Source organism: Oratosquilla oratoria, chromosome 26 (genome assembly GCF_046742065.1).
Source record: "Oratosquilla oratoria isolate Oo_2021 chromosome 26, ASM4674206v1, whole genome shotgun sequence".
Classification (NCBI taxonomy): Eukaryota; Metazoa; Arthropoda; class Malacostraca; order Stomatopoda; family Squillidae; genus Oratosquilla; species Oratosquilla oratoria.
Window position 1 is genome coordinate 32158532 of NC_134802.1, and position 12037 is coordinate 32170568.

Genomic DNA, 12037 nt, shown 5'->3' on the forward strand with positions numbered 1-12037 from the left:
GCGTCCTCAGACTCGTTTCCCCGGTCTTGTCCATCGAGATCTTCAGTCCCTCCCTTCCACGTTCCTGGGAGAGGCGATCGGGAGCCTTCTGAGTCTTGCGAAAGAGGCAGCAGCCGGTCCAAGTGACCACCAACGCGAGACCGTCCGCGTAGCTGAGGACGCGAGCATGAGATCGGGGAGGAGAGCCAGGTTCTCCATGAGCACGCTGAAGAGGATAGGACTAAGAACGCCCTCCTTCGGGGGCCCGTTTCCCGTCCTGTGGTGTGAGGATAGGTGTCCCTGGACGCACACTCTCGCTGTTCTGTCCATGAGGTCGTCTGCAACCCAGATGAGGCGTCTCCCTTGGACCTCCTTAGCAGACAAGGTTGCAAGAATGTCAGAAACACTTGCTAGCCCGAATGCTATTTTTCAGATCCAGAAACACCACAATTCCAGGCTGACTACCGACCAATTCAAGAACATAAGAATGAAGGAGACTGCAAGAGACCATGAGGCTTACACTAGGTAGTTCCATGTTCATTACCAACTGTCATCCCCATCCATAAACTTGTCTAACCGTTTCTTAAAACAAACAATAACTTCAGCGCTCACTACATGGTTACTAAGTTGATTCCATTCGTTGACCACCCTATTAGTAAACCAATTCTTGCCTATTTCCTTCTTAAATCTAAATTTGTCCAATATAAATCCATTACTGCGAGTCCAGCTCTGTTGTCTTAACATGATGACCTTGTTTGTATCACCCTTGTTAAAGCCTTTGGCCCACTTAAACACCACTATTAGATCACCCCGCACTCTGCGTCTTTCCAGAGAGTGTAAGTTAAGGTGCCTTAGCCTCTCTTCGTTAGATGAATTTCTGAGCCCTTGTATCATCTTGGCCATTCTCTGTACCGATTCGAGTGATTTGCTACACAGTCAGTCGCTGCCACTTTGATCAAATACAGACATATTGTGACGGAAGACCTCCACCTACCGCAGGAGGTGAATAAGAACCGTCGTCCGCTCGACCTCCAGCTGTGTCGGTTCTTGAGCCTGGAGGTCGGTGGAGTATAAACCAGTTCATGATTTAGCAGACAAATGGAAAAGACCGAAAACATGACCTCCTTGACAGAGGTAAAGCGCGCTGCGACAAAGGGAATGCAGGGACACTGTTCCTCCCCTCCCTTTCCCTCTCTTCTCCTCCTTTCCCCTCCCCTCCCTTCCCCTCCTCTCCCCTCTCTTCTCCTCTCTTCCCCTCCCCTCCCTTCCCCTCCTCTCCCCTCTCTCCCCCCTCTCCCCTCCTGTCCGATACTTTCCCTTCCTCTCCCGCCCCTCCCCTCTCTCTCCCTCCCTCCCCTTCTCCTCCCCTCCCTTACCCCCCTACCTTCTCCACCCCTCCCTTCCCGTCCGATATTTTCTCTTCCCCTCCCATACTTTCTCTTCTTCTCCCGCCCCTCCCCTCCCTCCCCCTCCCTCCCTTTCCCTACTCTCACTTCCCATCTCCTCCCCTCCCCTCCCCTTCCTTCTTCTCCCTTCCCCTTCCTATCACTCCTCTGCCCTCCCCTCCATTCATTTGCCGATTCATCCTATCATCTCTCCTCCCCTCCCTTTATTTACCCTCCCTTCCCTTTCCTTCCCTTCCCCTCCCCTTCTATGTCCTTCCCTTCCTTCCCCTCCCCTTCTATGTCCTTCCCTTCCTTCCCCTTCCCTCCCCTCCCCTCCCCTCCCCTCCTATGCCCTTCCCTTCCTTCCCCTCCCCTTCTATGTCCTTCCCTTCCTTCCCCTTCCCTCCCCTCCCCTCCCCTCCCCTCCCCTCCTATGCCCTTCCCTTCCTTCCCCTCCCCTCCTATGCCCTTCCCTTCCTCCCCTTCCCCTCCCCTCCTTTTCTATGCCCTTCCCTTCCTTCCCCTTCCCTCCCCTTCTATGCCCTTCCCTTCCTTCCCCTTCCCTCCCCTCCTCTCCCCTCCCCTCCCCCTCTCCACCGTTTCATGTCTTCATTATGGTGTCTACTGTAGATTCTCTCTTTCGCGGTGGTGCGACCCCTCTCTCCGGGCATTCTGTTCCCGGTCCTTTCCGCCGTTCTTCGAACTACGCAGCAGATGACGAAGAACAAGTGCGTTCTTCCCATGAACAGACCTCTTGCGACGCCGCAACACCGCAGCAAGAGAAGGGGTCCCCCAAGGAACAGGTGGCTGAGGGAGGGAGGGAGGGAGCAGGTGCCCGAGGTGTGTAGGTGGCAGTGGGTGCCTCTGCCAGGTCTGAAAAATGAGGCAGAACGAGCGAGGCACCTCTAGGAGGTGCCTCGCCTTGAGGGTTTGCGAACTAATCCTCTCTTCATAGAGAGGAGGAAGTGGCCACGATGGGGCTTGGCTAAAGTCGACGAGGACGACGACGACGACGAGGAGGAGGAGGAGGAGGAGGAAGGGAAAAGGTGTGACGGAGCAGGAGGAGGAGGAAGAGGAGGAGGTGGAAGGGAAAAGGTGTGACGGAGGAGGAGGAAGAGGAGGAGGAGGAGGAAGGGAGGGCGATGTCTCGCCGAGCTGCAAAAGACCCAGAGGACCAGGGGTGCCAACCCCCCAGGCCGCGGGAGACTATCAACAAAAAATATATATGAATGGACACATGTTGTGTCTTCGAGAGTTTCTCAGATGTAAACCTCAGAAAATTACCCCTTGTGATCAGATCGTATCCAGAAGACCTGGTGCGTTTCCCAGACACACAGAACGGAGTTGAGGTCTGTACTTTCTGATGATGATGTACAGACGTGCGGAGGTTCATGTTGGTACCCCTGCTCACGTACCCTCAGACTAAACTAGTGACCGGCGAATGACGTGTAGCTGAACGGGGAGAAGAGGGTGAGGGGTGACGGAGTGAGGGGAAGAGGAGGAGGAAGAGGAGGAGGAGGAGGAGGAGGAGCTTCGGGCACGGGCACGCCGCGGGCAGTGAGCCGCGGTCCACGAGCAGGTGCGGGCCGCGATAGGTGTGGGTAGCGCACTTATAGACAAGGAAGTTGAAGGAAAATCGTGTGCGTGTGCGCGCGCGCGCGTGTTTATGTGTGTGTGTGACGACTGGCCTGTGCGCAAAGGCAGTGAACTGTTACCGTAAGTTCCCACCAGGATACCGACATTACGTCATAACGTCTCCCGAAAGGGTCCGGCGGACGATGAATAGCGAGGGGCGGCGCTGAGCATTCTTGGCGTCCGAAGAGGAGGAGGGAAGGAACGTGGGTTTCAGAAAAGATGTCCCAGAGTTCTGTGGCGTCGGTGAGTCCCCATGGCTCGCCGTCCCTCTCCCTCCGGGAGAAGAAGCAAGACGCAACTCCTCCTCCTCCTCCTCCTCCTCCTCCTTCCTCGACGCAGAAGCAGCTCGATATAAGGATGAGCAGCAAGGCTCTAGGGGACTCAGACTCCTGCCTGAGTGTGTCCCCGAGTCCCGATCCCGACCCCGACCCCGACCCCGACCCCGACTCGAGGACCACGAGGTTCGACTTCAGTCAGCAAGATGAAGGTCGTCCTTCAATGACGGCCGCCCTGCAGACGGAGAAGGACTTCATGGACTTCGTCCTCTCGTTGCCGCAGATCCAGCAGGACGCCATCGAGAAGACCCATGGCATCTCTGTCTCCCGCGACGAGAGCGAGACGTCCCAGGAACTTTCCGAGGTTCCTCACCAGGGACAGGAACCGGGTTCGGCTGTCGAGGAGGCCGTGGTGCCTGCCGAAGGCGCCCAAGGCGGAGGGAGGAGTTCCTTAGCCGTCGGGAAGACGCCTGGGGCGGCGGCGGCGCCCCGGACGGAGCACAAGAGCCCGACAAGGGTCCCGCCTCCGCCGCCGACGACGACCAAGATCGGCCTCGACCACTTGGACAACCTGTGCAAGATGATGGAGCAGCTCGGAGAACTTCGGGAGAAGAACTCGAGACTTCAGCGCCGCGTGCAGTACCTGGAGGACCTCCGCTCCCTGCAGGAGATGCACCGCGACCTGCAGGAGCAGCTGGTCGTCAGGCAGGTCGCCCTTGGGCTCATCCCCTCGCCGCTGTCGGGGTCCGAGACGCAGCTGGAGGACGAGAACGAGATGCTCTGTCGTCACGGATCGGAGGAGATGCTTCAGACTTTCGGCGGCAAGGAGACCAAAGGTGTGAAAGGGATTTCTTTGACATAACGCCTCTCCGCCCTTACTTCCTTCCTTCTTTGATGCATTTAGCTACGTTATTCTCTTAAAAAAATGAATAGCTGATATAAAGGCATAGAAAAACAAACGAAAGAACAGCTTTATTATTGAGGTTCTTCCCCCCCCCAAAAAAATAGTATATATCTATATCTATCTATCTATCTACCTATCTATCTATCTATCTATCTATCTATCTATATATATATATATATATATATATATATATATATATATATATATATATATATATATATAAATATATCAGGAAAGAAAACATACATTCCATTCATGTACAGTTGACCAAAAGTATAATACCCTAGTTCACGTATTCTCTCTGGTTCATATATATATATATATATATATATATATATATATATATATATATATATATATATATATATATATATATATATATATATATATATATATTAAAAAAATAAAGGAATAAAAGGAATTTATGAAAGCAGGGTGGAGATGGATATATCAGCTTGCATAGCAATATTTTTTAACATTATCGAAACGAACGGCTACAGAAATGGCAAAACGCGTGCAGACGACAGAATAACGGAAATATATTAAATCTTATCTTTATAAAGCAATTCACGAATATGCTTTTTGTCATTGTTATGATACTAATCATAGTTCAACTAGTAACACCGTGGAATTTTTACATTAGAATTTGTAACAGATATCTGAAACAATGAAAAATATATGTTTCTGATAGAATGATTACTATTGTAGTATATAGGATTTGAATTAATGATGGGCAAAATCTTCGAGAGAAGTGGTAAAATATTTGATGAAATTATAATTAACATATTATCTAGTAATGCTATGAATAATTTTAAGGATAAAAAAATAAGCATATGATAAAGTTACTTTCGCAAAAATAATTAAGTGTGATAAGGTCACAGTGCTTGTGCATAAAACGGCGACTTGACGTCACCACGTGCGCCCCCTGAGTAAGAAATGCAACGCATTTCATTCAGATTTGATAAAATTATCTTGATATAGATAAGAGTAACTACCGGATTTTTAATCCATTTAATATTCCTTCATCTTTATTATTATTATTTTTTTTAATGTGCCTTTATTTAGATATGTTCACTCATCATATCCCAAGGCTTCCTCTCGAATGATGATGTGTTCTCTAACAGCCGTGGGTTAGGGGGGGATCTCTAGTAACATTTTAGCTTGGCAGGGGAGCTTTCTATTTTTTTTCTTCTATCAAATGCCACGTCATTTTGTTTCAGAAGGAGGACATGAAAAAGTCAACGATTGGTTGGTAGGTTTAGGTCAAGACTGAAATCAGGGTATCAGAATTTCTTGGTAATCTTCAGAATTTCTATTAAAGCCTCTGAGGGCCCATAGAGGTTTCAGAAGAAAGATAAATGGCGACATCTATTGGTCAGAAAGTCGCAACTTGGGACTTCCCACATTTGTGCCCATCCATCTATCAATTCATCTATTCATCCATCCATTCATCTATTTATCCATCCATCCATCTATTCATCCATCCTTGAGAATTTTACTTGAGCATAGTCCTTTTGCTATCAAGGAAAGTGGGGGAGTGGGGTATCTTACTACTATAACAAATATTAATTAATTAATTAATTAATCTATTTACTCATTTATCTATTTGTTTATTTGTTTATTTGTTTGTCATTTGTTTAGTTATTTTTGTCTACTTCTTCCCTTATCAACATATCTTTACTTTTCATCACCCATATCACCTTTACTACATTTTTCCTCCATAATTTTTCTTAGATGTGCTTGTTCCTCTTCCGACTTTAATCACCTCAGTTGCCTATGTTTACTTTCTCTAATATTTTCTTCATTAGTTTTTGTTTCTCCGTTGATTGGCTTCACACTATATTCCATTTTTTCTTTTACCTATTTAATTTGTTATAATTCTTCTTTAATTATCTTAAATCTATTTTGAGTTACCATTTCGTAACTGATGTTTCGTTCAAATTATCTTTTAGTTGTTCTATTGTTGTCGTTTGCTAATGCATTATATCTTTTCGTCTACTACAGTTTTAGCGCTTTATTTTAATTATTCTTATTTTCTTTTTAGTTTTCTTGTCTTTTCTTGCTCAACATTTCTTAATTCTAATAGTAAATTCCAAATTCCAAACAGTAGTTTTCAAAATTCGTCGTCTTGTAGTTTTCTGTCATCAACAAGTAACAAGTTTCTTCTCTCTTGTTATTTTGTTAAATATTTATTATCTTCTTATTTTCGTTTTATTGTCACCTATTTCGGACATTGTAAAGACCACCAATCCCTGATTACCGTGGTGAAGATAAGCCACTACCCCACATATTATCAACTTGTAAAGAGTAACAACCCAGAAATGAGCTTGTAAATATAATCGCCCCAACAGCGACTATCATTTAATTAAGGTTAGGTTTTGTTAGATTAAACTTGTTAAGATCAGCCACCCCTAATATTAAATACTTTGGGTTTGCTATTTCTATATTGTTATCTCTGCTTTGTTGTATCTTTTAATCTATTTGCTATGAACAATCACTCACGACACTGAGGGTAATCACATATTTCAGTCTTAACTATCGTTCACTAAACTGTTTGACGAGACCCTTTGTATTGTCCTTTCTCCCTATAAAACAACCTTAAACTACCTTAAACTACCCAGGTAGTTTAGAGACGCCTATCATACTGTTTATCTAATTTCTAGATGATCCTTTATTTCACGTTCATCCTCCTTCTATTATCAATGTATCTTTAATTTTCATTACCTTTATTACTCTGACCTGTATACATCAGATCGAAAAATATCGAAATGGGTAAAATGTAAACCTTAGATTGACCTACGTATGAAAATGACAGCCATCGCGGCCTCACTACACGACGATAAAAAAGGATTTTTTTTAGTTCATTATCTAGTTTTGGTTTTCACAAAAGCGGACGAGTGAGACTCGTTGCTGATTCTATCTACGACACGTTGTCAAAGCTAGATACTCGTACTCTCTTTCGTTGTAGAAATTTGGCTTTCGAGCAGCCGAGACGCTTATCGGAGTACCAGAGGGTTGTTTCACGTTTACAAGATAATATTTGGGCTTTTGGCTGATCTTAACAAGCATAACCTGACCTAACCTAACCTGACCTGACCTAAGCTAACCAAACCCAACCAAACCTAATCTAACCTAACCAAGCCTAGCCTAACTTAACCTAATCAAACCTAATCTAACCTAGTCTAACCTAATCTAATCTAACCTAACCTAACCTAACCTAACCTAACCTAACCCAACCCAACCCAACCCAACCCAACCCAACCCAACCCAACCCAACCCAACCCAACCCAACCCAACCCAACCCAACCCAACCCAACCCAACCCAACCCAGCCCAACCCAACCCAGCCCAGCCCAACCCAACCCAACCCAACCCAAACCAACCCAACCCAGCCCAGCCCAACCCAACCCAACCCAACCCAACCCAACCCAACCCAGCCCAACCCAACCCAACCCAACCCAACCCAACATAACCTAACCTAACCAAATTTAATCTAACCTCACCTAATCTAACCTAACCCAACCAAACCAAGCCAAACTAAACCAAACCAAGCCAAGCCAAACCAAACCAAACCAAACCAACCTAATCCAATCTAACCTAACAGAACCAAACCCAACTAAGCCCAACCAATCCAAACCATACCAAACCTAACCGAATCAAACCAAACCAAACCAAACCAAACCAAACCAAACCTAATCCAACCTAACCTAACAGAACCAAACCCAACTAAGCCCAACCAATCCAAACCATACCAAACCTAACCGAATCAAACCAAACCAAACCAAACCAAACCAAACCAAACCAAACTAAACCTAGCCTTGATTAAACGATCGCCTTGGGGCAATTTATATTCACAAGTTCAATTCTTTGGTTGCTACTCTTTACAAGTTGATATGTGGGGTAGTAGCTCATCTTTACATGAGTATTTTGGGGTGACTGATCTTTACAACGTCCCGTTTATCTATCGAATTTTCCCCGAAAATGTAAAATTCTTTCAGTCCGAAGTCTGATTCTTGGTTTAGTGATATTGTGTTGCGTTGATCAGAAGAAAATATTTAGAGTTAGCCGAAGGGATGGTGGAAACTAAGACAATTTCTTTATTCGGCAGGTCACGGCTGTTAAGCAAAATGTCTTCCGTCATGTCTGCTGTGAGATGGTTATTTTGTTTGTTTCTTTTAGGTTCTTGTTCAGGTGCTTTGCTAGCTATGTCTTGATTCTTGAATATAGCTTCTCCCAACCTCGTTACGAACCAAAAAGGTTTTGTTACACCTCAAAGTTGTCGACGAACTTTGGAACTACAGGAGTTCATCAATGAAAAAAAAAAAAAAAAAAAAAAAAAAAAAAAAAATCAGTCGACAAGGGACGGACTGAATAGGTGTGTGTGTGTGTGGGGGGGGGGTCTCGGTCGACGCGGACGTTCAGTGCGAGGACCGCAACAAATAGTTCTCTCCATCGGAAATGCAGAATATGAGAGAGTGATCTTCAGAGGCTACAAATGTTTATAGATTTCGAAAAAGAAATAAAAATCCGATTCTTAGAAATTTGCGGGTTTTAAGTTTTCAGTAAGGAAAACTATCATAGCGATCCTTCTATGCAAAAGACCAGCTGGGGAGTGCCCGCGCTGATAGTAAAAGGATTCAAACCTTTAGTAGTTAGTATTTCGTCAGCAATAACCAGCGATTCTATCCAACATCGTAGAAGTGGACTGTAAGGCTCGTTTCACACGTATCGACTTTACGCCGTGCGCCGTACAAGAAAGGAAGATGATGAATAGATTATAGACGGGTATTTCTGCAGTAGGATGCCCTAAGATATTTCTGCGGTAGAGCTTTCGGGTGCACATTTCGGGAAACTGTTTCTTTATTATTAACTCGTGGGGGAGACATTTATGCAAATCGTCACCATTGCTGCACTCTTTCACTGCTGAATAAAATCGCCTGGCGGCATATGCAGATAAAAAGAAATATTCAAGGCAACAATAAGAGCGAAGGCGTGATATGCAAAACTGGGGTATAACTGAAATACGTCACGTCAGAGCAATAACCCACATAATCTTACTTCATCTCAGGGTCCAAGACAGACATACTGTCTGTGACTGACAGACATGTCTTTGACGGACAAGTGACGCCATTCGTGTCACGCGATGACTCACGGAATATGACCCGAGTTCGATTCCTTCTGGGTGATTCGGAATCATGGCACTTTCATTCATCACGAATCGAGGTTCATAAGGATCATAACTCAAGCAAATTAGATGCAGTCAGCCACCTTGATGCACCTCTGCACCTCTCTGGGGTACAGTCGCCTCCACTCATAAGCATTACAGCGGCAGATGATGTCTCCCAGGGAATTGCTAGATGAGCCAAGAAAAGAGGGAGGGAGGGAGGGAGGGAGGGAGGGAGGGGTGGTGAATGGGAGTGGAGTATGTGGGGATGAAATGGGTGGGAGTGGATTTATGGACTTTAACTTTGGCTACCTCCCTTGTAAGGGGCAGAAAGGGGGAGGAGGAGAAAGAGGGGAGGAGGAGGAGAAAGAGGGGAGGAGGAGGAGAAAGAGGGGAGGAGGAGGAGAAAGAGGGGGGGAGCAGGAGAAAGAGGGGGAGGAGGAGGAGGAAGGGAGGAGGAGGGGGAAGAGGGGAGGAGGAGGAGAAGGAGGCGGTAGGGGAGGGAGAGGAAGGGGAGGAAGGTTGAAAGGCAATGCAGTGAGGCATAGGTCTCCCGCGGGAATGTCCGACACCGGAGTTGGTTTGTCCACAAGAGTTAAAGAATTGGTTAGTCTAGTTATTGACTCAACTTCGTAAGTTTAGTTAGTCAGGCAGTCAGTTAGTTAACCAAGTCGTTAGTAGCCGGATGCTTGATTAGTTGGTTTAGTTAAACAGTTGTTGATTAGCCAGTTGGTTAGCTCGTTAGGCAGTTGGTTAGTTAGTTGGTTAGACATTTAGTTGGTTGGTTGGTTAGTTAGATGGTTGGCTAGTTGGTAGTGGGTTAGTTGCAAGTTGCTATTCTGTACTGTGGAGAGACTACCAACATTGTGTATGGAACCAAAAATAACTACGAAATAACAAAGAAATAACTACGATTTTATGCCTTTTCCTTTTTGGCTACCTCCCTAATAAGGGGGAAAAAGCCTTGGTATATGTATGTATGTATGTAATATCCACACATGGCTTTGTGTGTGTGTGTGTGTGTGTGTGTGTATTCACCTTGGTCTTTGGATCACGTGTTGGACTCGTGATTGACAGCTATTTCCCTCCCGGAAGAGAGCTCAGAGCTCGTATGACCGATCTATAGGTAATGCTATGACCTTGCACACACACACGCACACCCAACTCCCCGCCCACGGGAGTCGGAGTAACGACCCGAAGCGCAGCGATACCAAAATAATTTTGGCCCTGGGCAGGATTCGAACCAGGTGCTGAGTGTGTGTGAGTGTGTGTGAGTGTGTGTGTGTGTGTGTGTGTGTGTGTGTGTGTGTGTGTGTGTGTGTGTGTGTGTGTGTGTGTGTGTGTGTGTGTGTGTGTGTGTGTGTGTGTGTGTGTGTGTGTGTGTGTGTGTGTGTGTGTGAGTGTGTGTGAATCACCATGGTCTTGGATCACGTGTTTGGACTCGTGATCGACAGCTATTTTCCTCCCAGAAGAGAGCACAGACTCATATATAATCGATCTATGGGCGATGCTGTGACCTTATACGCACACACACTCAACTCCCCGCCCACGAGCGATACTGAAATTATTTCAGCCCTGGGCGGGATTCGAACCCGGACCGCCGTAGTAGCAGCAGGGAGCTCTAACCACTGCGCCACAAGGTGATGTGTGTGTGTGTGTGTGTGTGTGTGTACCTAATTGCAGTAAACAGGAAAGGAGCAACGTTCGTGGGGTCCCGTCCCCCGCTCTCCAATGTATCATAACCTAGGTTCCAATTCATGTATGGTTATAACATTGGCTATATGTTTGTTCTCCAGTTATTCATCATATTTAGATTAGAATTTTAGATGATATTAGAATTTTAGACTAATTTAGAATGTGTATTAGAATAGCCTAGGGCTACATCATATTCTAATCTATTCTAAGTATCCATGCCTCTACTTAGTCAACTTTATTTCTTCGCATCTTTTCTACATTCAGTCTTAATCAATTTGTTCTCATGACCTCTTGAAGCTCTTCCATCCCGAATCATGACATCTCTTCTGTCAATGCAGTCTAATCCCTTTCAGCGACCTGAAAGCTGCAATTAAGTCAACTTTTTCCGTCTGATAGTATAGTGTTGGCATATCTAATGTGGGTGTGTGCATGCGTGCGTGCGTGCGTGCGTGCGTGTGTGTGTGTGTGTGTGTGTGTGTGTGTGTGTGTGTGTGTGTGTGTGTGTGTGTGTGTGTGTGTGCAATAATGATGATAATGATAATAATAGTAGCAATGATAATAATAATAGTATTGTTATTATTATCAATAATGATGATGATAATAATAATAATAATAATAATAATAATAATAATAATGATAATGATGATGATGATGATGATGATGATGATGATGATGATGATGATGATGATGATGATGATGATGATGATGATGATGATGATGATGATGATGATGATGATGATGATAATAATAATAATAATAGTAATAATAATAATGATAATAATAATAGTAATAATAATAATGATAATAATAATAGTAATAATAGTAATGATAATAATAATAATAACAATAACAATAATGATAATAATAATATTAGTAACAATAATAATAGTATTAATAATGATAATAATAGTATTAATAATAATAATAGTATTATTATTATTATTAATAGTAATAATAATAATGATGATAATAATAATAACAATGATGATGAATTTAATCGG

General features: G+C 44.6%; 1 protein-coding gene across 8 annotated transcripts in view; it reads left to right on the top strand.

Moving 5' to 3' along the window:
- The first annotated feature begins 2453 nt into the window (after positions 1-2453).
- Positions 2454-12037, top strand: part of LOC143039451 (uncharacterized) — a 97995-nt gene continuing 88411 nt past the window's right edge. For 4 of the 8 annotated variants that reach the window (XM_076209517.1, XM_076209518.1, XM_076209521.1 and 1 more), the window contains exon 1: positions 2455-4110. In XM_076209517.1, the coding sequence (XP_076065632.1) occupies positions 3219-4110 (892 nt within the window). In that variant the 5' untranslated portion in view covers positions 2455-3218. Of the gene's footprint in view, positions 4111-12037 lie in introns of all 8 variants that reach the window. The other 4 variants (XM_076209519.1, XM_076209520.1, XM_076209523.1 and 1 more) reach the window with 4 other exon arrangements.